At 47.9% G+C, this 24637-nt stretch overlaps 1 protein-coding gene across 9 annotated transcripts in view; it reads right to left on the reverse strand.

The window, feature by feature from the left end:
* Positions 1–24637, reverse strand: part of PTPRN (protein tyrosine phosphatase receptor type N) — a 377719-nt gene that overhangs the window by 225475 nt on the left and 127607 nt on the right. For all 9 annotated transcript variants that reach the window (XM_086954395.1, XM_086954390.1, XM_086954393.1 and 6 more), the window contains exons 3-5: positions 12015–12128; positions 9951–10056; positions 545–866 (exon numbers count right to left, since the gene is read on the reverse strand). In XM_086954395.1, coding sequence (XP_086810521.1) covers positions 545–866; positions 9951–10056; positions 12015–12128 — 542 coding nt within the window. The remainder of the gene's footprint in view (positions 1–544; positions 867–9950; positions 10057–12014; positions 12129–24637) is intronic.

Here is a 24637-nt window from a genome sequence, read left to right on the forward strand (position 1 = left end):
GTCTCTATCAGATATTATATATGCTTATAAACAGAGGCTAGGAAGTATCTGATTGCTAAAGCCTACCAGCATAGCATAGCTCCTAACAGATGTCAAACTGTTATCATAGACTAGAGTCAGCCATGCACGGCTCCTGGCGCTCTGATCTGTCGGTCACTGACCCCGGTAAGCCCACCTGCCTCTCATCTCACCTTCTTCCCTGGATTCAGTGGGTTCGACCTTTCCACAAGTCTTAAACCCCAATACCATGTACGGAGATTCTGTTTGTGCTGGGGGATTCTGAGTACTTGCTACTGCAGAAAGATACTCATGTGCCAAGATCACTCAACGCACAGCAGTGCCATGCATTTCTGGTTCCAGAGACTCAAACATAAGCCTGCAAGACTATCTATGAGGCTGCTGAATCACACCTTTACCCTTAGCTCCTGGGCAAGAGGAATCACTTCCAGTGCCACCCTGGCCACTGCCTACACAGTCTCCAGCTCCTCTTCCCCCCATTTTAACATGACATAAGTCGCGACAGGAAGAGGCAGTGGCGGCTCACCTTGCGATAGGCATAGGGCTTCTGCAGGGACTCCCCGACTGTTCCTTTCTCCGGCTGTGAGGCGCGCAGCATGTAGTGTAAGTACTGTTGAAGCAAGGACGGCAGTAGGCGCTCTGGGGGGCTTTGCAGCAGCTGGCTGGGGTACACCCGTCTGTCTGCCAGGGGAGCCTGGAGTCGCTGTGGGGGGTATGAACCCTTCTCCGCTGCCCCCATCTGTTCTTGCAGCCTCGGCTCTGGGTACTGGAGTTTGAGTGCTGAGCCCGTCTTCTCCGAGTCACTGGGGAGTAGGCGTCGTGGAGTAGCGGCCAGCAGGAGGGATAACCTACAATGCAAAGCAGGGGTAAAGTCTTGGGTCAAGTGATGGTGTATTGCATAATATTATAGCTTTGCATAGCGCTTCCTACCTCCGTACGATGCACTCAAGCACACAGATAGCATGCACACTGTGTGAGTGCGGCTAGATACATGCCGTCTGGGCACTGAGTCTATCTGGGAAGTGTTCCCATGCCATGTGCAGTGACGACAGACGTGCAGCTATCCAGCACCCAGGGTGAGTACAAACACAGCTGAAGCTAGATAAGAAAGCAGCAGAACTATCCGTGTTTGTACCTCTTGACGTGAGAGCACAAATGTGTGTTTTCATGTCAAGCTGGATTCTGAATGGCTGACTGTTCACTTTCCTATTAGGGAGGATCTCAGAGTCTGGGAAATGGTAAAGCAACACCGACTCCATCACACGGATGTCTGTGATACATCAGCATTGTCTCTGTCACTGGGATCTCTACGTCCACCCCGGACGTAGAATTCTTTACTGAAACTTGGACCAACACCACCTCGGGACCGGACATCACCATCGCCATCGCCATTCCACAGGGATACAAGATCTCCAGGAAGGACCGCCCCACCCGGTAGGAGGAATCACCATCATCCACAAATCCACCCTCCGCCTGAGCACACTCCCCGACGAGCCCACAGACCTGATGGAACACCTTAACTTCAAGATACTGGCCAGCCCAACCTCATCTACCGACCCTGCGGATGTTTCGCCAACTCCCATGGACTGACCATCGATGCGTCCACTTCACCTTCAGAAACCCACCATCCACAGACACCAGCACCTGCTCCCACGAAGAAACTGGACCAGAATTACCGATGACCAGCTAACCTCATCACTCAGCAGCTCCACCCCAACCATCACAGAAAACGACGACCCCAACACCGTAGCCTGAACCCTGCGCAGATGGATCTCCGACAGCGCCAACACCATAGCCCCCCTCAAGAAAAACAACAACACCCACGCCAAGAAAGCTAGATGGTTCACCACAGAACTTTCAGAGTCCAGACGCACTTGCCACTGCCTCGAAAAGGCCTGGGGGAACACCAAATCCACAGAAGCCCACAACAACTTCAGAGCCGCCACCAACACCCACCACCAACTCATCAGAAAAACTAGGAAAAAAGTGATTGAAGACCGAATCTCCACTCATGCACACAACAGCAAAGAACTCTTCAACATCATCAAGGAGTTCACCCAACCCACCAGCGAGTCCACCGACATCCCTCCCTCACAAGACATATGCGACAAACTCAGCACCTTTATCCACCACAAAATTAAGAGCATCTACAACTTCGATGAAGACAACCAACACATTGAACCCTCTCCAACCACCCCTGACACCTTGAAGCCAGCGATCGACAACTAGACAGCCCTCACCACCGAAGACACACTGAAGACGATGAAGTCAATCCACTCCGGGGATCCCACGGACCCCTGCATCCACCACATTTTCAACAGACCCACCGACACCATCGCACCCATGCTCTGCCACACCATTAATCGTTCCCTGGCAACTGCCTCTTTCCCTGATGACTGGAAACAAGCTGAGATCAACGCCCTCCTGAAGAAACCCTCGGCGGACCCCACCGACTTAAAAAAACTACAGACCCATCTCCCTGCTCCCGTTCCCAGCAAAAGTCTCAGAGAATGCCATCAACAGTCAAATCACCTCATTCATCGTAGAGCACAACATCCTCGACTACTCCCAATCCGGCTTCAGAAAAAAACAGAGTACGGAAATCGCCCTCCTCGCCGCAACAGACAACATCCACACCTTACTGGACAAAGGAGAACAGCAGCCCTCATCCTCCTCGACCTCTCAGCGGCGCAGGGATCCAAGACAAGGCCCTCAACTGGATCAGCTCCTTCACCTCCGGCAAAACGCAGAGGGTCAGAATCCCCCCTTTCCTCTCGGATCCTACACCTACCATCTGCAGAGTCCCCCAGGGGTCCTCCCTCAGCCCACGCTCTTTAACGTTTACATGGCTCCGCTCGCCCCCATCGTCAGAACCTACAGAGTAAAGATTGTGTCATACGCAGACAACACCCAACTCATCCTCTCCTATCCAACGAACCCAAGACCGCCAGACACAACTTTCGAGAGCGCTTGGAAGCCGTTGCCAAATGGATGAAAAACAGCTGCCTACAACTAAACACCAACAAAACGGAAGTACTCATCATGGGCCCAAACCCCGATGTCTGGAATGACACCAGGTGGCCTCCGCCCTCTGAAGCCCTCCCACCCCCAAGGACTTTGCACGCAACTTCGGAATCATCCTGGAGTCAGAGCTCAAAGTGGATCGCCAGATCAACTCCGTCTCGTCCTCCTGCTTCCACACCCTCCACCTCCTACGTAAGACCTTCAAATGGATCCCCCTCGAACACAGAAAGACCGTCACTCACACCCTGGTCACCGGAATAAACAAAAACCTCACCGGCAAGCTACAGAACATCCAAAACGCCACAGCAAGACTGGTACTCAACCTGCCAAGACACTGGCACATCTCCCAGCATCTGCACACACTCCACTGGCTCCCCATCAAAGCTAGAATCACATTCAAGATGCTAACCCACGCTCACAAGGCCCTCCACGACACCTGACCAGCATAGCTGAACAGCCGACTCAAATTCCACGCACTCCAAAGGACCCAATGATCAGCCCATCTCTCCTGCGCCGTGGTCCGCCGCACCAGAAAGACCAAATCAGCCGGCCGCTTCCTCTCCTTCCGCGTGGCCAGAGCCTGGAACGACCTTCCACTCCACCTCAGACAGACAACATCGCTCCCCATCTTCGCAAGAAACCTCAAAACCTGGCTCTTTGACAGACCCCCTCCTTGATGGGCTAGAACCTGCAACCCCACCCCCCAGCGCCTTGAGACCCTTACGGGTGAGTAGTCCTGCTTAACAAACTCCTAATTGATTGATTGATGTCTGTGAGACATCAGCATTGTCTCCGTCACCGGGATGTCTGTAGCACTGTCTCCGTCACTGAGACGTTGGTGAGACATCAGCATTGTCTCCGTTACAGAGATGTCTGTAGGAAATCAGCATTGTCTCCGTCACAGACATGTCTGTGAGACATCAGCATTGTCTCCGTCACAGACATGTCTGTGAGACATCAGCATTGTATCTGTCACAGGGATTTCTGTGAGACATCAGCATTGTTTCTCTCACGGGGATGTCTCTAAGACATCAGCACTGTCTCTGTCACGGGGATGTCTGTGAGACATCAGCACTGTCTCCAGCACAGGGATGTCTGTAGCACTGTCTCCGTCACTGAGACGTTGGTGAGACATCAGCATTGTCTCCGTTACAGAGATGTCTGTAGGAAATCAGCATTGTCTCCGTCACAGACATGTCTGTGAGACATCAGCATTGTCTCCGTCACAGACATGTCTGTGAGACATCAGCATTGTATCTGTCACAGGGATTTCTGTGAGACATCAGCATTGTTTCTCTCACGGGGATGTCTCTAAGACATCAGCACTGTCTCTGTCACGGGGATGTCTGTGAGACATCAGCACTGTCTCCAGCACAGGGATGTCTGTGGCACTGTCTCCGTCACTGAGACATTGGTGAGACATCAGCATTGTCTCCGTTACAGAGATGTCTGTAGGAAATCAGCATTTTCTCCGTCTCAGACATGTCTGTGAGACATCAGCATTGTCTCCGTCACAGACATGTCTGTGAGACATCAGCATTGTCTCCGTCACAGACATGTCTGTGAGACATCAGCATTGTCTCCGTCACAGACATGTCTGTGAGACATCAGCACTGTCTCCGTCACATGGATGTCTGTGAGACATCATCATTGTCTCCGTCACAGCGATGTCTGTGGAGAAGTGTGGCTCAAATGGTTAGAGCGGCAGACCCTGATGCAGAGATCTGGTCCAGGACCAGGGTAAAATACCCGCCTTGGCGGGTCTTGGGCTCAATTTCTTCAGACCTGATCATTCTCGCCTCGGTGCCTATTCTAATCATGGGTCCCACTCTGCAACTCTGGGCAATAGCTTGCTTAATCTCCACAACCGCCCCAACAGCGCTGGGATGCCTGGCCTCACCTTGGGGGTGCCCAGGAGTGGACATTCCACATGGAAAAACTAGGAAGGGTTCCTAAGCGGTATACGGACAGCGCCGGGACACCTCCATTGGAGGTAGCTGTGCGCTTTACAAATGGCATTTACATTACATTTACATGTCTGTGAGACATCAGCATCGTCTATGTAGGACTGGAACAAGCTTCAACATAGGAGTACCTCAGACATGCTACAATCGCAGGTGATCTTTATAGGACTGTAACAATGGCACCTAAGGCAGGCATGTATCGCAGGGTCACCCCTCTAGATCATTAACAACCTATGACAGGGTCACCACTGTAGGACTGGAACAACCTTCAACACAGGACTACCTCAGACTGGCTTCTATGGCAGGGTCACCTCTGTAGGACTGGAACAAGCTTCAACACAGGACCACCTCAGACAGACCTCTATGACAGGGTCACCTCTGTAGGACTGGAACAACCTTCAACACAGGACAACCTCAGACAGACTTCTATGACAGGGTCACCTCTGTAGAACTACAACAAGCTTCAACACAGGACTACCTCAGACAGGCCTCTATGACAGGATCACCTCTGTAGGACTATCAACACAGGACAACCTCAGACAGGCTTCTGTAGGACTGGAACAACCTTCAACACAGGACTACCTCAGACAGGCTTCTATGACAGGGTCACCTCTGTAGGACTACAACAAGTTACAACACAGGACTACCTCAGACAGACTTCTATGACAGGGTCACCTCTGTAGGACTGGAACAACCTTCAACACGGGATTACCTCAGACTGGCTTCTATGGCAGGGTCACCTCTGTAGGACTGGAACAACCTTCAACACAGGACAACCTCAGACAGACTTCTATGACAGGGTCACCTCTGTAGGACTGGAACAACCTTCAACACAGGACAACCTCAGACAGACTTCTATGACAGGGTCACCTCTGTAGAACTACAACAAGCTTCAACACAGGACTACCTCAGACAGGCTTCTATGACAGGTCACCACAGTAGGACTGGAACAACCTTCAACACAGGACTACCTCAGACAGGCCTCTATGACAGGTCACCACAGTAGGACTGGAACAACCTTCAACACAGGACTACCTCAGACAGGCTTCTAAGACAGGGTCACCTCTGTAGGACTATCAACACAGGACAACCTCAGACAGGCTTCTGTAGGACTGGGACAACCTTCAACACAGGACTACCTCAGACAGACTTCTACGACAGGGTCACCTCTGTAGGACTGGAACAAGCTTCAACACAGGACTACCTCAGACAGGCTTCTATGACAGGGTCACCTCTGTAGAACTACAACAAGCTTCAACACAGGACTACCACAGACAGACTTATATGACAGGGTCACCTCTGTAGGACTGGAACAACCTTTAAAACAGGACTACCTCAGACAGGCTTCTATGACAGGGTCACCTCTGTAGGACTATCAACACAGGACAACCTCAGACAGGCTTCTGTAGGACTGGAACAACCTTCAACACAGGACTACCTCAGACAGACTTCTATGACAGGGTCACCTCTGTAGAACTACAACAAGCTTCAACACAGGACTACCTCAGACAGACTTCTATGACAGGGTCACCTCTGTAGGTCCGGAACAACCTTCAACACAGGAGTACCTTAGACAGGCTTCTATGCCAGGGTCTCCTCTTTAGGTCCGGAACAAGCTTCAACACAGAACTACCTCAGGCAGGCTTCTATGACAGGGTCACCTCTGTAGGACTGGAACAAGCTTCAACACAGGACTACCTCAGACAGGCCTCTATGACAGGTCACCACAGTAGGACTGGAACAAGCTTCAACACAGGACCACCTCAGACAGGCCTCTATGACAGGTCACCACAGTAGGACTGGAACAACCTTCAACACAGGATTACCTCAGACAGGCTTCTATGACAGGGTCACCTCTGTAGGACTATCAACACAGGACAACCTCAGACAGGCTTCTGTAGGACTGGAACAACCTTCAACACAGGACTACCTCAGACAGGCTTTTAAGACAGGGTCACCTCTGTAGGACTGGAACAAGCTTCCACACAGGACTACCTCAGACAGGCTTCTAAGACAGGGTCACCTCTGTAGGACTGGAACAAGCTTCAACACAGGACTACCTCAGACAGGCTTCTATGGCAGGGTCACCTCTGTAGGACTGGAACAAGCTTCAACACAGGACCACCTCAGACAGGCCTCTATGACAGGTCACCACAGTAGGACTGGAACAAACTTCAACACAGGACCACCTCAGACAGGCCTATATGACAGGTCACCACAGTAGGTCCGGAACAACCTTCAACACAGGAGTACCTCAGACAGACTTCTATGCCAGGGTCTCCTCTTTAGGTCCGGAACAAGCTTCAACACAGAACTACCTCAGACAGGCCTCTATGACAGGTCACCACAGAAGGACTGGAACAAGCTTCAACACAGGACCACCTCAGACAGGCCTCTATGACAGGGTCACCTCTGTAGGACTATCAACACAGGACAACCTCAGACAGGCTTCTGTAGGACTGGAACAACCTTCAACACAGGACTACCACAGACAGACTTCTACAACAGGGTCACCTCTGTAGAACTACAAAAAGCTTCAACACAGGACTACCTCAGACAGGCTTCTAAGACAGGGTCACCTCTGTAGGACTGGAACAAGCTTCAACACAGGACTACCTCAGACAGGCTTCTAAGACAGGGTCACCTCTGTAGGACTGGAACAAGCTTCAACACAGGACTACCTCAGGCAGGCTTTTATGACAGGGTCACCTCTGTAGGACTGGAACAAGCTTCAACACAGGACTACCTCAGGCAGGCTTTTATGCCAGGGTCTCCTCTTTAGGTCCGGAACAAGCTTCAACACAGGACTACCTCAGACAGGCCTCTATGACAGGGTCACCTCTGTAGGACTATCAACACAGGACTACCTCAGACAGACTTCTATGACAGGGTCACCTCTGTAGAACTACAACAAGCTTCAACACAGGACTACCTCAGACAGGCTTCTAAGACAGGGCCACCTCTGTAGGACTACAACAAGTTACAACACAAGACGACCTCAGACAGACTTCTATGACAGGGTCACCTCTGTAGGTCCGGTACAACCTTCAACACAGGAGTACCTCAGACAGGCTTCTATGCCAGGGTCACCTCTGGAGGACTACAACAAGCTTCCTTCAACACAGGACTACCTCAGACACGCCTCTATGACAGGGTGACCTCTGTGGGACTACAAAAAGCTTCAACACAGCAGACAGGCTTCTGTAGAACTACAACAAGCTTCAACACAGGACTACCTCAGACAGGCTTCTAAGACAGGGTCACCACAGTAGGACTGGAACAAACTTCAACACAGGACCACCTCAGACAGGCCTATATGACAGGTCACCACAGTAGGTCCGGAACAACCTTCAACACAGGAGTACCTCAGACAGACTTCTATGCCAGGGTCTCCTCTTTAGGTCCGGAACAAACTTCAACACAGAACTACCTCAGACAGGCTTCTATGACATGGTCACCTCTGGAGGACTACAACAAGCTTCAACACAGGACTACCTCAGGCAGGCTTTTATGACAGGGTCACCTCTGTAGGACTGGAACAAGCTTCAACACAGGACTACCTCAGACAGGCCTCTATGACAGGTCACCACAGAAGGACTGGAACAAGCTTCAGCACAGGACTACCTCAGACAGGCCTCTATGAAAGGTCACCACAGTAGGACTAGAACAACCTTCAACACAGGACTACCTCAGACAGGCTTCTATGACAGGGTCACCTCTGTAGGACTATCAACACAGGACAACCTCAGACAGGCTTCTAAGACAGGGTCACCTCTGTAGGACTACAACAAGTTACAACACAGGACTACCTCAGACAGACTTCTATGACAGGGTCACCTCTGTAGGACTGGAACAACCTTCAACACAGGACAACCTCAGACAGACGTCTATGACAGGGTCACCTCTGTAGGACTGGAACAAGCTTCAACACAGGAGTACCTCAGACAGACTTCTATGACAGGGTCACCTCTGTAGGACTACAACAAGTTACAACACAAGACTACCTCAGGCAGACTTCTATGACAGGGTCACCTCTGTAGGACTATCAACACAGGACAACCTCAGACAGGATTCTATGACAGGGTCACCTCTGTAGGTCCGGTACAACCTTCAACACAGGAGTACCTCAGACAGGCTTCTATGCCAGGGTCTCCTCTTTAGGTCCGGAACAAGCTTCAACACAGAACTACCTCAGACAAGCTTCTATGACAGGGTCACCTCTGGAGGACTACAACAAGCTTCCTTCAACACAGGACTACCTCAGACAGGCCTCTATGACAGGGTCACCACAGTAGGACTGGAACAATCTTCAACACAGGACCACCTCAGACAGGCCTCTATGACAGGGTCACCTCTGTAGGACTGGAACAAGCTTCAACACAGGACTACCTCAGACAGGCCTCTATGACAGGTCACCACAGTAGGTCCGGAACAACCTTCAACACAGGACTACCTCAGACAGGCTTCTAAGACAGGGTCACCTCTGTAGGACTGGAACAAGCTTCAACACAGGACTACCTCAGACAGGCTTCTATGACAGGGTCACCTCTGTAGGACTGGAACAAGCTTCAACACAGGACTACCTCAGACAGGCTTCTATGACAGGGTCACCACAGTAGGACTGGAACAACCTTCAACACAGGAATACCTCAGACAGGCCTCTATGACAGGGTCACCTCTGTAGGACTGGAAAAAGCTTCAACACAGGACTACCTCAGACAGGCCTCTATCACAGGCTTCTGCCTGTGAGAACAAACATGCCTTGGGGGTACAGCTGTCGCTGAGTGATGAGCTAAGATGTTAGGAACCCTCCTTCTACGCCTAGCGCGCTACTGATCTTTCGGTATCAGGAGATGGCGCCCAGCCAGTGTCTGGGAGCAGCAGAGACCTCCCTGGCACCGAGACATCCAACAGCCACCTGAAGCTTCAGGCACGCAACATTACCTCTGGTCCACGGTAGGATCCTGGGGGGGCTGGGAGCGGAGTTTGGGGATCCCATCCATCTCCTGGGTGATCACCTGCTGCGTGAGGTCATCTCTCCAAGAGAAACCTGCACACCAGGGGGCAAGGAAACAAAGAATGAAACAAAGGCTCTCCGAGGGAGAAAGGAACGCAATTACAAATATAACACAACCATTAAAAAGAACAAATCAGCCAGACACAAAAGGTAAATATTCTAATCATGAAAATAAAATGTAGTCCATCGAGAAATGGATTCAATCAGTCAAAAAGTACCAACCAATCATAAAACAGGAACCTATCGAATCACAAACAGGAATTCATTTCTCCATAATTCAATCACAAGGGATAGCAGTCATCGAGAACAATTAAAACAAACAAAGTAACCTATCAGAAAAATATAAATCACACAATCACAGAAAAAAGTTCAGACAATCACAAAAAGAAACAAGCATTTGCAATGCAATCGGCCTTGCCTTTGGGGCCTTATATGTATTTAGCTATGCAGCACATTAGCCTGGGTGCTGAAACATCTACTGTTCTTTAACATGGAAGGAAAGTAAGCACCAAACTGCGCAACACCCCAGGTATAGGAACACATGGAGAGAAATATTGCCTTTCAGCGGGCAATGGTATAGTCCAAAGCCCAAAGCAAATCTTGGACAAGGAATCTGATGGTGAACAGGTGTAAGCTGGAGACCCCTGCAGATCCGGACTCTCTGAAAGGGAAGGCTATCAGGGCCTGGGCTGCATTAAATGAATGAACTGCGGTTCCTCTCAGTAAAAGGGACATTGTAGTAACCTGGCGAGCAGTGACGTGCTGCAGGAGGGTATGTATGTATGTATGTATGTGTGTTCTTATATAGCGCTCGACTTACCCTAGGGCATCTCGGCGCTTGCCTTGGGAACCCGTCCTGGCTTTTCCCTGTGAGATAACCCGTACTGGGCATCCCCAAGGTGAAAGCCAGCCATCCCGCCGCGGGGGGCTGTTGTGGAGATTAAGCAAGCTAATGCCCAGAGTTGCAGAGTGTGAACCCGTGATTAGAGTGGGCACCGAAGCGAGAATTATAGAGTCCGTGGCCAATTGGGCTCAAGACCCTGCCTCGCGGGAATTGAACCCTGGCCCCGGGTCTGACCTCTGCTTCAGGGTATGCCTCCTCTAACCAGTGAGCCACACTTCTATACCTGGGTGAGACAGCACTTTATGAGACCCTGGGGAGGGCATCATGAGTGACTGCTCTGGAGCTCTGGTGAGCAGTCTCCTGCTGAGGAAGGTGAGACAGCCCTTTATGAGGCCCTGGTAAGGGCTTCATGAGTGACTTCTCTGGAGCTCTGGTGAGCAGTCTCCTGCTGAGGAAGGTGAGACAGCACTTTATGAGACCCTGCTGAAGGCTTCATGAGTGACTGCTCTGGAGCTCCATCAGTGGGGACTTTATCATGGCAAGGTCAGTGCAGAATGAATGTCTGGGTGGGGGGCTCCCTGGAAGGGGGACTGTGATCACTCAGTGTGCCTTGACGTCATTTACTAGTAGAGGGGGCTTTATCAGGACGTGGCACCAACAGCAACAATGTCCTGGTGTTGTATTGTTGGACGAAGCGTTATCACAATAGGTGTGACCTGCAGCAAGGCCATGACCAGGAGCTGAGCTAGAGGGAGCGTTATCAGAACCAGGAGTCCGCTGGGAGCCGTTCTGAGCTAGACCTCAGTTGAGGGATTCTTATTCTAACCAGGAGTGAGCTGAGGGCTCTTCTGATCTGCATCTCCACTACCGGGAACCAGGAGGGTTCTGCACATTCTCAGTGCACAGGCAGCTTGATCACAAACGTCTTGAAAGGTGCAGGGGATCCCTTCATTGGGGACTGGTCCTGATTAATTTAAGGGCCTGATTCAGGTCTTGGTGGACGGGTTACTCCATCACAACGGTGACTGATGTCCCCACTACCAAAATATAAATCCCATAGGATATAACAGTATTTAGATTCTCAATCAGACCCTCCCTCTCTCTTTTCACGGTGGCCTTGAGAAGCTGTGAGATGAATTCCACCTACCTTGAGCCATGAGGCGCCGGAGCACGTCCTGCATCCGATGGAGCACCTGGGGGGTGACGTCGAAGAAGGTTCGGTCCTGTGACGAGCTGTCCTGGCACCGCCCGAACAAGCCATCTAGGAGCAGAGAGAGCCAGAGAGTGAGCGGACATGTCAGAAGGGATCAGGAACAAACCATGGTACATCCAAGGGAAGAGAGCCGGAGAGGGGCAGACATATCAGTAGGGGCCAAGAAACAACCATGGTACATCCAAGGGAAGAGAGCCGTCGAGGGCAGACATGTCCGAAGGGACCAAGAACAAACCATGGTACAGCCAAGGGAAGAGAGCCGGAGAGGGGCAGACATATCAGTAGGGGCCAAGAAACAACCATGGTACATCCAAGTGAAGAGAGCCGTAGAGAGCAGACATGTCCGAAGGGACCAAGGACAAACCATGGTACAGCCAAGGGAAGAGAGCTGGAGAGGGGCAGACATATCAGTAGGGGCCAAGAACAAACCATGGTACATTCAAGGGAAGAGAGCCGAAGAGGGAGCAGACATGCCAGAAGGGGCCAAGAAAACAACTCGTTACATCCATGAGAAGAGAGCCAGAGAGGGAGCAGGCATCTCAGAAGGGCCAACACCAAACCATGCTACATCCAAGGGAAGAGAGCCGGAGAGGAAGCAGACATCTCAAAAGGGGCCAACAAAAAGCCATGTTACATCCAAGGGAAGAGAGCCGGAGAGGGAACAGACGTGTCAGGAGGGGCCAAGAACAAACCAAGCTACATCCAAGGGATGCATACAATAGTGTTTCTCGTTTTTTCCTGCCTTAACCTGACGGCAAGTGCTCTCTCTACCTGCTCACCGGTCTCATATCTTTTAACCCTATTTGATTGGTATTCTCCTGTGACTTTCATAGTTGCTTCTTTCTGGAGTGCGGTTTTGATTGTCAGTAAAGCTTCCTGACTTGCAGTGGTATTAACCCCTTTGATTATATCAGTCATATGCTGCTCTTCTACTTTTACTAACTCTCAATCTTATTTCTATCTTCCATTCTTAATCTTGCTGAACAGCTAATAGTTTCACCCCTCAATGCTGCCTTAAAAGTTTCCCAGACTGTGTTTCTAGATGCGCTGTACCTATTTGCTGCAAAGAATTGTGGGACCCAATTTTTCAGATGATCTATAAATCTTTTATCACTAAGGAGCTTTTTCTCAAAGGACCAGGAATTGCTTTTTCTTTCCCTCTGACCTATACTATATGAAAGAATTATTGGGTTATGGTCAGACACCACTTTAGGAAGTTTAAGTATGTCAACTTTCGATAACTCAGAGGACGAGATCAGGAAGTAATCTAATTTCGTGTATTTTTGGGCAGGATTAGAAAAGTATGTGTATCCAAAATCCAAGGGGTTTTTGGCCCCCCATACATCGAGCATCCCATGAGAGCTCAGAAGAGATCGAATAGATTGAAAGACCTTGGGTTTCCAACCTGCATATGGTTTAGATCCGACCCAATCAGCTGAAATATTAAAATCCCCCACTATTATCAACGGTGTAGCCCAGCCCACAAGTTCAGTTTCTAAAAAGTCGAATATTTCAGGCTCATCTTGATTGGAGCCGTACACCACACATAACGAGAAACCGAGGTCTAAGTCAGCAATTACCCATCTCCCATTGGTATCCGCCTTCACTTTCCTTGCTTTACCTAGGGAACCTTGAATTAATATAGCTACACCTCGGATTGTAGACGTCTGTGTAGAGCAAGCTATTAACTCAAAGCCACCCAGTGAAAGTAGATTACGTTTTGACCATGGGAGATGGGTTTCTTGTATACAGATAATATCAATCCTTTCATGCCTTACTAAGAATGCCAGTCTCTGCCTCTTCCTCCAGTCATTCAGTCGTCCCGCATTAATAGTGCATATTCTATTGCTTGCCATTTAATTGTTTATATATCTCATCACTCAGGTCCCTATTCATGTTATTGTCCTTCTCAACGAATCTTTGTCCAAAATTGTACCACTTTCCTATTTTCTCGTTTTTCCACCCTTCCACCAACCAATCCCACCCCTCAACCCTCCCTCCCTCCCTCCCCTCCCCCCACCACTTCTTGAGGCATCCTGGGACCTAGATCCCTAGGTGTGGGCGGCCGAGTGATTCGAACATCACCACTCGCTCGATCGCCTGATTTGTCAAGAAACTTTGAATATATAACATCTCAGATGGCTAGTTTTTCCCTTCCTGTTTTCTCAATTCAGAAAGTTCGTGTAGATACGCCTCTGCTTGGATCTCACTAACGAAGTTCCTTGAGGTTCCTTTATAAAGTACTCTTAAACGTGCTGGGTTTAGCAAATGAACAGTTGCTCCTATCTTTTCGAATGGGGCAAAAAGTTGCCGCAGCCTCCAACGGCGTTCGACCGTTGCATGAGCAAAATCCGGGCGAACAAAAAACTTGTTCCCTTGATATTCTTTTTTGCTCATCGGTCGAGCCAGGTCATAAATTGCTTCTCTTAAAAGAAAATTTCCAAAGCAGACCAACATTGCTCTTGGATATTGGTTCTCGTTTGGAGATCGTTTAGGGAGTGTTAGAGGAAACCGATGAGCGCTCTGAACTTCACGTTCTATTTCCCATGTTTGAAGTTCAGGCATGGAAGATTTTAAGAGGTTGACGATATATTCCTTCTGATCGCTTCCCTCTGTACCTTCTGCAATCCCCAAAAAGCGTAGGTTATTTCTCCTTCCCCGGTTTTCAAGATCCTCCACCTTTGTCATTAGATCTTCAATAACTCCAGCTTGGACCTTTTCTCTGCTTTGAAGTTTAATAACATCTGCTTCTAGATTTTCTGTGCGACTCTCTACCGATACCATTCTATCCACTATCTCGGTGCAAGTATTATCCACCTTCAGGATAGCACCTTGAAGTTGTTGGATAGCTTTGTGATTCTTTAGGCTGTCTGTTTTAACATCTAGGTGGAGATCCTTTATGTTCTTCAGGACCTCGCTCAGTGTTGGTTCCGTAGAAAATCCTGATTTGCCAGTTTCATGATGTTGTTTTTCCTTGTATTTTTTGGTTGCACCACTATTCGGGTATCTAGATTATGTGTCTCTTATAGATGTAGGAGTCAGGCTTTTCCGGAAAAGTCTAGATTTTTTCTTTGTCTGATCCTGGTTACTCCCCTGATCCGTTGTTTCATCATCCATGGGTTTGTGGAGTTTTCTATGTTTTGATTTTTTTTCCCCTTCCACTTTCTTTTTAAATACCAAGTCTTGACCAGATCCACTATTGTTCTTTTTGTCTCTCTGATCTGTCTGATCTGTCTGATCGAGTACTTCCAGACTAGCGGTAGGTGAGATTTCGTCCTCGCTGATCGCGCTTGAGTCCCCAATTTCACTAGAGATCGATAACCCAGTTTCATAAAATTCAGAGTTAGATCCCTCTGTTGATTCTTCGCTCCCAATTTGTAAATTTTTTTTAATCTCCAATTGTGATTTGTCCATTATTGGACATATAATCCAAATCTAGTACTGCATCTGCAGTCGTTTCTGTGCCTCCGCTATATAAAGTCTTTTCCTCGCCAGGAAGCTTATTCTTCATTGCATCCTGTAGCTTCCCATTACTAATGTTGTTACTATTGCTGTGATCCCTTTTATTGCTTTCATTCAAGGCTTCCCTTGAGATTGGTACAAATATAGTTGAAATCCTTGGTTGTGTTTCATCACATGATCGCGTTAATTTTGCCGTGGCCTTCAAGTTTTTAATAGTCTGTAATCTTTTAGCCTTTTTAGCCAGAAGCTCCATCTTTTCATCAGTTTGATCATCTGATTTTTCTTCTGGGGTATTTTCGTTTAACTGATCTTGTCTTTTCTGTTTCCCCCCCTCAGTTTCTTTCTCAGCAGTTTTTGTGACATATTTGTTTTTATTTTTAGTTTTCTCCATGTTATTTTTATGGCTTGTTTTACCATTGCCATTGCCATTCATGTTATCTTCTTTTTTGTAAATTTGTCCTCCACTCTAGATTTCTTGAGTTTTCACGCAACCTGTGCTTATCTTTGTATGTTTTTAAGCAAAGGCACTCCTTATGTTTATTTCTCACCCCCGACTTTCTGGAGCGAGTACGTTGAAATGTGCTCATATAGACAGAAAGCATGAAACTTATGAGTTTTGTGCACTTTTCGTAAGCTTTTGTCCTTTTGCTTTTTGCCCTTTTTTTGTTTTTTGTTTTTGCTTGTATTTTTGCTTGTATTATCTGTGACTCGCCTCGCCTTACAGCCCCCAGAGTGAGCAATAACAGGAGATTATAGTAATTTATAGACGCTCCCTACCTGCATGGCGTGGCGACCTGTCGATATAACCCCCTGCAGACGGTGCTCTGATGACGACTCCCTCGGTGATCAGCAGATGGCAGACGGCTACAGACAAGCGGAGGACCAGAACGCTTGCATACACGGAGCAATGAAAGACCCGTGATGTTCTGGAGAATCCCGAAAACTGCCAGCTGCAGCGTTTGTGTGCCAAGATACAGCCTCCCCTGCTAAGAGGAAAAAGGTACATCGTTCATGTGTACCGAACACGCACACAAACCTGCAGCACAAAGCCCTCTGAGTCTAGCGGGGTCGAGGCGGGGGCAGCCGACAGTCGGCAGCTGTGGACGAGGCAGGAAAGGTACAACCCAGCTCTCAGGTCCGATGCACTCGATCTCAGGGACAGTCTTCGCTTTTTTTCTCTCCTGAAAACACCATTCCAATACTTTAAACGGAGCAGCGGAGCCGCGGCGCACTGGAGCAAAAGCGGTGAAATAATCAACTAGCCATCAAATCCAATATCTCTCAGGACCAGGAGCGAGATAGGGGCGACTACTCACTCTGCCGCCATCTTGCCTCCAAGGGATGAGAGTCAGAGAGGGAGCAGACATCCCAGAAGGGGCCAGGAACAAACCATGGTACATCCAAGGGAAGAGTGCCGGAGAGAGAGCAGACATATCAGAAGAGGCCAAAAAAACACCATGTTACATCCAAGGGAAGAGATCTGTAGAGGGAGCAGACATGTCAGAAGGGGCCAACAACAAACGGTGCAACATCCAAGGGAAGAGAGCCAGAGAGGGAGCAGACATGTCAGAAAGGGCCAACAACAAACGGTGCAACATCCAAGGGAAGAGAGCCAGAGAGGGAGCAGACATGTCAGAAGGGGCCAACAACAAACCATGGTACACACAAGGGAAGAGAGCCGGAGAGGGGCAGACCTGTCAGAAAGGGCCAACAACAAACAGTACTACATCCAAGGGAAGAGTGCCGGAGAGGGGCTGACATTGCAGAAGGGGCCAACAACAAACTGTTGTATTCCGCTTTATAGGTCCGTATATAGGTTTTCCTGATACATGTCCTTATATAGGCACAATTGGCATTGCCCTTCTATAGGCATAAGATCCCAGTCCTTATTTAGGCATTTAGGCATTAGCCACACTATCCAAATACAGGCATGGTCACCTACATCCGTCCACCCCCAACATCACAACAAGTTCTTAGAAACCAGACCCTTAAGCCATTGGGAGTTTCCCTAGCCTAGGACTATTAATTTCTCCAAGAACTCATTTATAAGCATGAACCACTATACCCTAAGGGTTCATTCCTGTTGTCTTCCTCTGCCCGACTTTACATCAATGCAAGCATTCCTAAGAACCTTCCATGTATAAATATACCTTCCCTTACCATGGCAAACCACGGCTCGGCTGCACAGCTCAATACAAATCGCCACGGCAAGTAAGGAGGAGACCTCGACTTAGAGGAGCCCGTGTCCCGGCCTGACGCAATGACAAGATGCTGTCATCCCTGCTTGCAGAGAATCTAGCTTCCAGTGTTCTGACTCCCTTCGCGCGGTGCTAGAGTACAAGACTCAGAAAGAGATTCCAATCTCTTTCATTCCAAGGTATGGAGCTGACTAGAACCTAGAGGGACTCTTGGCATACAAACTTAGGGCCCGATTCACAGAACTAACTTAAGACAAAATCCTAAACTTACTACTTTTGGAATTCACAGAAGGCATTTAGTAGTAGTAAAGTTAGAATTTTGTCTTAAGTTTGACTTAAGAGAAACTTAAGAGAAACTTAAGACAGACTTAAGACAAACTTAAGACAGACTTAAGACAAACTTAAGACAAAATCCTAACTTAAGTCTGTCTTAAATCAGTCTTATGTTTGTCTTAAGTTTGTCTTAAGTCTTTCTTAAGTCTGTCTTAAGTTTGTTTTAAGTCAAACTTAAGACAAAATCCTAACTTTACTACTACTAAATGCCTTCTGTGAATACCAAAAGTAGTACGTTTAGGAGTTTGTCTTAACTTAGTTCTGTGAATCGGCCCCAGAGCATACAAACTATAGCTTACCATACTATAGAATACAGCACCTACTTCTTACCTTGTACTACACTTAGGTTAGGTACACTGGGGTAGAACTAGTTAGAGAAGCATCTTATGAGTACTCGCATTTTAGCCTGTGTTATTTATGTATATGAATATGTGTCATCGCTATAAGACAATGCTAGCGCAGTATTAATTCTTTCTACTGCTTACGCTGTACATAATATATCTCGCATACTGTCTTATGATTGTAACAGCACATAAGTTTAATATACTAGATAGGGGCCTACTGACCTCAGTCCTATGCCAAAACTATAGTGTATAGTATTCAAATGCGCAGAGCCTTTTAGGGAAATAGGAACTACACTACATGGCGCCCAACGGTTTGGTAAGGCAGTAATTTAATGCTACTCAGGAAAGCGATAAAAACCCACCTTTTCTGCCAATGTACAACCACCTCACTGTGACAGAACTAACACTCTTTACTGACACACTTCTTACAGCAAGCGCCGAAAACGCCCCTTGGCTGGGGCAGCTGTGCGCGGTACAAGTTCATTTAACATTAACATTAACTAAAGTAACTCAGTCGTGCTTTTCTCATAGACCCCTATTCACATACTCCATAAGCTGTCTGGAGTGGGTAGGTTTAAGTATCCACCAAAACTTAATAGGACAAAAATCCTATATTAGCTGTTTGGTTTGTTCAACGTTGAAGGATACAGTGTTCCAAATAAGGTGCACCTTATCTTTGTTTCCTTGAAACTTGTTCTATATTTTTCAAAAAGCAATGTCCAATTTCGGGGATAATGCTGAGGCTGCTCCAATTGACGAAGAATTACATCTCGCAGTAAATTATACCCGTTTTAATGAAACTGATGAGGATGCAATACCTATCCATCCAAACTCAAGGAGAACCATCACTCTAAAACTTATAAAACACGGCCTAACATCTAGAGGTGTTAGAGCAGTTTTTGTGATAGAGGCACACAAATAATTTCAGACAGAGTTATTCTATTCATGGATTGTATTCCCAGAATCAAATCGAATAACAAAAGTGTTTCACTACCTTAAAGAAGATGATCCACCGGAGGAATATATTCCTTTCGAGGATATTGAAATTCCAGTCACATACCAGGAGCATGATTTCTGTCTTAATGGCGCCCTAAAACATAATGATCATATTACCAGGCTCGGTCCACTAGGTAGACCAGGAGCAACATGGACGGTTTTAGCCGGCTACACTCCTCATCCTGACATCGAAAATATGTCAGACGATGAATTACTCACTCAACCAAAAGAGTTTATACAAATTTACAGAAAATTAGTCCAATATGTCACGCGGACTTTCACAGTTCAACCACCAATGACCATTCCAAATCAAACCCCTCAACACGGTAAAATTACTCCACAGACTTTACACGCAGTCATGGGTAAAATGCCCACAAAACGTGAACAAATTCCATTCTGGTTAGCTCAAAAAATTACTCAAAATGAAGCAGTATATTTCCTAATACTAGCCCTTATGAGAAACACAGAATCCTAACAATCTGTTTACCAATGGGTATCACACCACAACTGGAAGACTGCACCACTTGGGGCACAGTCTTTGCTGCCACCAATACTAAAACACATGGTGTTCCGTCACTTGCGGTAATATCAGATGCCCTGAAACAAATTCAAAACGAATACGGGGCAGAGCCTGCTCTGAATTTTGGTATTTTGACCAGGCCTCAACAATAATATTATCTAATATTAAAGGGGAGGCAGCATCAGTGGCGATCCGCCAACACTTAAGGGAATTTGATGTAACAGAACATCAACATGAACTACCCAGAATAATAGAAACATCTTATGCAGAATTAGGCAGAGACTGTTTGGGTGGAAAACCTTTGAAGTCAAAACTGTCAGAAGGTCCTGAAAAGGACCCTATTAAACAAAATCCTACATCTTCTAAAAAGAAGTGGAAACTAATAAACAAAATTCAAAACAGAAACGTTCTGAATCCTGAGGTAGGTCTCCTCAAAAGGAGCCCTCTGAGGGGAGGTATAAGCTCAGGAATAGTGATAATATAAGAAAACCTGACATGGTATCAGGATACTGATACACGTTCCTCTCATACCTTTCAGATATCGTCACAGACATCCGAAAGAAGAGGACTGTCAGATCACAAAGAAGAACGTGTGAAGTCCAAATACGATCAACGCTTTCAGAAAAACAAATCAAAACCTCAATTCACCAAGAAGAAGGTAGCAGGTCTGAAGATCAGACATGCCGAACATATTGAGAACACAACTCAAAAACAGAGAATGGGCCCAGACAATGCTGGACAGTGCAGCAGAAGTACCAATAGCTCACCAGAACCTGAAGGGACTTCTGGAGATAGTGGACTTGAATGAGTACATAACAGTAGAGACTGTAGACACCAGGGTTAGTACTCCACAAAAGTTATATGAAATAACACTCCTGAAGGAGGAAGACATACCAAGAAAAGTGAAAGCACTCTTTTGGGAGAAACTTTCAAGGTGTTATGATATACTTCTAGCAGAACAGGACTGGCCACCAGAATTTGTCCGGGAGTGCCAAGAATGGCGAGGACATCATTATGCCAGCCTTCTCCAACCATATTCCAATTCACCTAAAATATACTTATGCCAGGAAATGGGCAGTTGCCCAGGCCCCAGCTTTATACAAAAATCATGTAGGATGGAACAGAGTTACTACAAATTTATGATGATGAGGCATTGTAATATGTCGATGACATCTATCTGACAGACAATAACCTGGATATTTCTTTTAATCGAGACCTTGGTGTTCTAGGGGTCTTACCTTGTTGTGACCTGAAGCCCAGTAACAACATCATTGCCTGCATTTTCCCCTCGCTGCCGCCGCACCTGGGTCCTGTGGATGGCCGCCGAGCATGGGAAAACTAAGTTTCCCAGCATTCCCGGCACCAGGAAGCCAGACGGGAACACGCCCACAACATGTCTGGTGGCGCTAAAAGCGCGAGAGATTTCCCTGCCCGGGCAAAGGGCGGGCAGTCTGTGGCAGTCCGGGGCAGGACGAGGCTGGGCTGGGCAACCCCTCTTGGTTGCTGTGTTCAACTACCCAGTAAGTTATAAACAAAGACTCCTTACATGACACTATCCTACACGTAGTGTTTTTTACGCTTCTGGTGTCCCTGTGCTGACTAACAACATTATTTTCTGACACAAACTATCTGTACTTTATATACCCATAGTCCTTGGGATCAACTATCGGCAATTACAATGTCCAAAAATAAATGTACTATGGATAATTATTTAGTCAAAGTGGTAAATAAGAATAATAATGACCGGAGAAAGTCGCTGGGTCGGGAGAGCCCACTTGACCTACCCTCTACATCGCCTATAGTCCATACTGCAGTGGCTGTGGACGCAAATTGTGATCATGATGTCATACTAACAGAATTACCAGTAACGCCGGCCGCTAATCAGGATTCTCCCGAAGTTTGTGGCGATATCCCCCCACGGCGATCTCCGGCCCTGAGAACAACGAGGGCTTGTAGAAAATTACAAATCAAGCGTGGGGGAAACAACAACAAGAGAAGAGTTGATAACACACCTAAGAACACTGCCGGTGACAATGAGACTTTAATTAAGAACAGTGCTGTTAATTTTAACACAGAGCAATTGGATCTATTAGCTAGCATTATAGAGGGAAAACTTGAAACTATTGTTAAACCATTGGTGGACAAAATAGACCTACTTACAGCTGAAGTGTCTAGACTAGGTAAACTCTTAGATGCACATACTGGTAAGATCGACAGCCTTGGGCCTAAAGAGAGGGGTGTACCACTTAATGATACTGTCCCGAAACCGCTTGCTGGGGGGCCCAGTCCAAACAACTCAGTTATACCAGGCCCGCCAGTGGGAAGCCAAACAGCAAAGGTAACAGCGGCACCTGCAAGTATGACTGGAGTATCAGTACCCAAGAAAAGTTGTTTTATTAATCTCCCGCCAGATTGTGCGCCCTATGTAGTTGTCCTTTCTAACGTTCCCCCTCTAGATCTTAGTCAGGATCAATCCCCTCAGGAATCACACGATTCACTCAAAAACAAAATGGTCTCATGGTTACACAGGCACTGTGGGTTACCAACCAATTACTCTGACCAAATTTTAACAACCAGAAGGGTAAATTGGATTGGCAACTCAAGAAAGTCCTGTTGGGGTGATTGTGTCATTGTAAATTTTAAATATCCACAGCATGTCGCAACTGTTTTGCTTAGAGCAGCTTCTCTAACTCCGAACGAGAATGATGTACGTGTGCGGCCATTGGGGTTTTTCATACCCATCTTAGTAAGATACCGCCTGCCACTAAAAGAGACAGACCCTTCTCCCCCAACCACTGTTCAGCTTTTGAGGTACCGATACAGAACAGATATCAAGCTTTGAGCTCTCTGGACCAGAATGATTAACATCTAAAGGGTATCAGGCCTCTGTTGAGCATAACTCTGAATGCCCAAGAAAAATATTTAGGTGGGACTAGCTGAGACTTGGAGCGAACCCGGGACATCACCTCTATTGTCAGCTGGAACATAGCCGGCTGGGCAACTAAAGCGGAGTGGGCTAAAGAACGGTGATGGATTAAACCCAGATCTTTTGACTGGGTGTGAGTGTTTGATTGGTTCAGATGCTCCGTCTATTACCACCCCCTTTTGTACCACTTGTCGCCTCTTCAACAATGGGTCTTGCTCCGGGGAAAGACATGCAAATTCGTACATGCCTGTAACACTTGTGGGGGACCCCACCCCGCAACCTTAGCCTCTTGCCACTCCAAACAGAGCTCCCAGCCAGCTAGCAAGGGGGGACAGTAAGTTGGGGACAGGCAGCAGGTCTCCGGGTCTGGCTTCTCCTTTCACGCTCTCAGTCCCTCCCCCGTTGCAGTATAGCGAGCTTTCTGGGCGCTCTCTTTCTCCAGTCTCTCCCTCTCCTCCACCAAGTTTACACCGGCTAGGGCCACTGGGAGGGTCCCCTGTGATCCTTGACAACATCACTCCTTTGCTCAGGCGTTATCCCTTAGAGGCAGACAGCCGCTTGCTTATATTTGGTTTCCACGAAGGCTTTAGGATCCCTTTCACGGGTGCTCTGGGGAGCAGGGATGCTGACAACCTTAGATCTGCCAAGGAACAACCAGAAGCGGAGAGGGCGAAGGTGGAAAAAGAGAGATCACTGAACAGAATAGGAGGTCCTTTCCTGCACCCACCTCTAGAGAATTTTGTTGTGTCTCCCCTGGGGGTCGTGCCCAAAAAAGAACCAGGTGCCTTTAGACTTATCCACCACCTTTCCAACCTTAAAGGGACTTCAGTCAACGACGGGCTAGAAGAGGGAGCATGCTCTGTGTCTTATGCCACGCTGGACGTAGCATTGGATCTAGTCAGGAGAGCGGGCAGAGGGGCCTGGTTAACCAAAGCGGACATCGAATCAGCTTTCAGGTTACTACCAGTCCACCCGAGCAGCTATCATCTGCTAGGTTTGAAGCTCGACGGCATGTTTTACTTTAACAAATGCATGCCCATGGGTTGTGCTGTGTCCTGTGCATACTTCGAAGCATTCAGTTGTTTCCTGCAATAGGCACTCCAAGACACATACGGTGTAGAGGGGGTGACTCATTACTTGGATGACTTTTTGTTTATCGGGAGTGACGGGACACAGCTGTGCTCACAGGCCCTGGCAGATTTTGTTCTCCTTACAGACCACCTGGGGTCCCCCTTGCCCCCGGTAAGACAGTGGGGCCAGCACAAATCCTGACATTTCTGGCAATAGAGATCGACACGGTTGCGGGGGAGTCCAGATTACCAGAGGATAAGGTGCGCGACCTGTCTAACAAGATTAAAGTGCTGGTAGGGCTGGACAAAGCTTCCCTGGGGTGCATCGAGGGCATCCTAGGCCTGCTCAATTTTGCTGCCAGAATCATACCAGCAGGTAGGGTCTTTGCCAGGAGACTAGCCAGGGCCACTGCTAACATAACCAAAAAGCACCACATGGTGAAACAGAGCAAAGGTATTCAACACGATCTTGCCATGTGGGCTGAGTTTCTGCGCAATTTCAATGGGGCAGTGATTTGGAGGGCTCCCTGGGCGGGCAGCCCTGACCTTGCCCTTTACACGGACTCCTCAGGCAGGCACGGTTTTGGGGCCATCTTAGACAGGGAATGGTGCCCAGAGAAATGGCCCAACGCCTGGATTAATAAAAAGGTTACTTCTAAGATCACAGCTCTTGAACTCTTCCCTATCGTGGTGGCCTTCCACCTATGG

Source organism: Lissotriton vulgaris, chromosome 2_1 (assembly GCF_964263255.1).
Source record: "Lissotriton vulgaris chromosome 2_1, aLisVul1.2, whole genome shotgun sequence".
NCBI classification, from domain to species: domain Eukaryota; kingdom Metazoa; phylum Chordata; class Amphibia; order Caudata; family Salamandridae; genus Lissotriton; species Lissotriton vulgaris.